Source organism: Onthophagus taurus, chromosome 7 (genome assembly GCF_036711975.1).
Source record: "Onthophagus taurus isolate NC chromosome 7, IU_Otau_3.0, whole genome shotgun sequence".
NCBI lineage: Eukaryota > Metazoa > Arthropoda > Insecta > Coleoptera > Scarabaeidae > Onthophagus > Onthophagus taurus.
This window is the reverse complement of record NC_091972.1, coordinates 22647126-22649433: the sequence shown is the minus strand read 5'-3', so window position 1 is coordinate 22649433 and position 2308 is coordinate 22647126. Positions and strand designations below refer to the sequence as shown.

Here is a 2308-nt window from a genome sequence, read left to right as displayed (position 1 = left end):
ATTCTTGGCCAAGATCAAATACAATGAGTATCAATGGAAAATTTGTGGAGATTTAAAGGTATGAAAGTATATATATTCTAATTTCAACGTGAATTGATTTACATATTTTTCCAAGTAAGGTGATTGGGCTCTTGATTGGGATTCACTAAATTTTGCTGGATTTTGTTTCTGTGGCATAGCAGTACTGAACATTAAACTTTGTCGGAGATGATATTTGAAAGTTAATGGCCGACGGAAACTTTAAGAAAATGTTTAATGACCGATGAAACGCCAACATGGATATTCGGATTTTAAAGAAACAATTGGCAATTTGTTGCAAAATTACCGCAAGATTGGATCTCGAATGTAATTACTTTCGAAATAACAGTTGGTTCCTCAGCTTCAAAACCGTGTAACTTGTATAATTTGCATTGGCACAAAAACAAGGTGACATATTTCGGTAAAAACACGAAATAGTGTTGACATATTCACGCGAAAGTTTGCTTATTCAACGATTTCAGGCAGTTCAAACTCGATTTAAACTCCTTTTGTGAATTTCTTATTAATATTTGATTTATCGGTCAACAACTCAATACTTTCGAAAAAAGAAATTTCGTTGATCCGATGTATATTTTATTATATAATAGGTTCACAACAAATGATTTTTAAAACCTATTTCAAAAACTACATGAGAAATCATTATAAAATGATTACTACATTAAAGCAAATTTATTTGTTACTTTAATAATAATTAATTTGTTTACTCATATAAATCTACTTGTTATGATTTGATAATTCCACTCTGATTTGTTCTCAAATCTTATCTAAAAATCTTTCTTCCTATTTTTAGCTTCAAGTAACATAATAAACAGATTTATTGCAATTTTGGCGATAATAAAAGAATTATGTAAATAACAATTTTATTTAAATTTATATTTCTAAAATTATCAAATTAATGTTAGTAAATCCGTATCATTTATGTTATGTTCTATAATCTCCGGATGCATATGAATTAAATATATAATATAACGTGTCCTTGAATTAAAGAAACGTCGGATTAGCGAATAATTCATCGATTCAAAGCTCCTCTTTATCATTGTTAGCAAAAATTTCTGATGAGTTGTCATCGGATAATAAAGTTCCGGTTTAACATTGCATAAATCATAAATAAAATTCATAAAAAGGTTTGAATCGAACGCTGGTATCACCAGATTATTTCCATCCAAAATTGCAAATTGCAACATTAATGATCCTGGATCTTTTAGGTACAAATATTCCGTTACCTGATTGGTTATTTCTATACATATATCTCTAGTTTCTTTTAAAGACTCTCGACAAATGGTAAATCTATCGTCAACGCCTAACATATAGCCAATTACACGCCAAAAATGCACTAGGGCTTCTAAATCCTCATCACTAGCAGAACTTAAACCGAATTCCTTTTGTTTAGCTAAAGCTAAACCGAAAAATCCATAAGCTGTCGATCCCATTAATGCTTGATCAATGTTGAAGTCATCGCCTTTCTTTAGACCTAATCGAACAGCGGCGTTATGCATTCTTCTGACTTTTAATAATGAATTGTATAAGCTACGAAATAAATTATTTTTGAAACGTCGAGTATAATTAAAGTGTCGAATACCTTGATCCAACTGTAAAATCTCCTCTATACCAGGATACCATGTGCTTCATGGTATCTCGATATCGCTTATAAGCTGTGAGAGGTTCACTTGATTTGTTTGTAGCAAGAAGTAATTTTATTCCCCGCGGATAACTTAACATTAAAATTAATCCTGTGAGGCTCACCAAAAGCATTGACGAAATATTTTGCTCAAAAAAATGTTGTGCTCTAAATAAAAATAAATCCTATATAAAATTTACGAAATTACTAATAAATACCTTTTAATTTTTTTCTCATCATAATACTCTGGTAAAAATGGTTTTGAATTAAAGTACTCTTCTGAACCATCATATAAATGTTTAGTAGCTTCCTTTTCTAATGTATCGTATATAAACTTGTGTGCGGAAAACACTTCAGGTTCGGTTTGTACCATTTTGGAAGTCGGGTGCGAAGTGTTTTTCACAATATTTAATTTATATTAATGAATCGGAATGACTTTCAATTTTAATTTTATCGCAATTTTGTTTAGTACGAAACAAGAACGTTTTCGTCAGAGATAAACGAAACACAGAGATAAACCAAATCTATGATGCGTTATCTACGCTTAGATTTTGGTATGTAAAAGCAATTTGCTTTGACGTGAAAATTGTTAGAGGCGTTGATGGTATGTTGGTTGTAAAAATGTAAAAAGGCGGTATTGGTCGTCGAACA

The 2308-nt window shown here is 30.6% G+C and overlaps 1 protein-coding gene across 1 annotated transcript; it reads right to left on the bottom strand.

The window, feature by feature from the left end:
* Positions 1–882: 882 nt before the first annotated feature.
* Positions 883–2074, bottom strand: LOC111425126 (uncharacterized). The gene is made up of 3 exons (XM_023058907.2): positions 1876–2074; positions 1619–1825; positions 883–1566 (listed from the first exon to the last, which is right to left on the bottom strand). The coding sequence occupies exons 1-3, from the start codon at positions 2028–2030 to the stop codon at positions 927–929; spliced, it is 1002 nt and encodes a 333-aa protein (XP_022914675.1). The 5' UTR covers positions 2031–2074; the 3' UTR covers positions 883–926.
* Between the last annotated feature and the right edge of the window lie 234 nt (positions 2075–2308).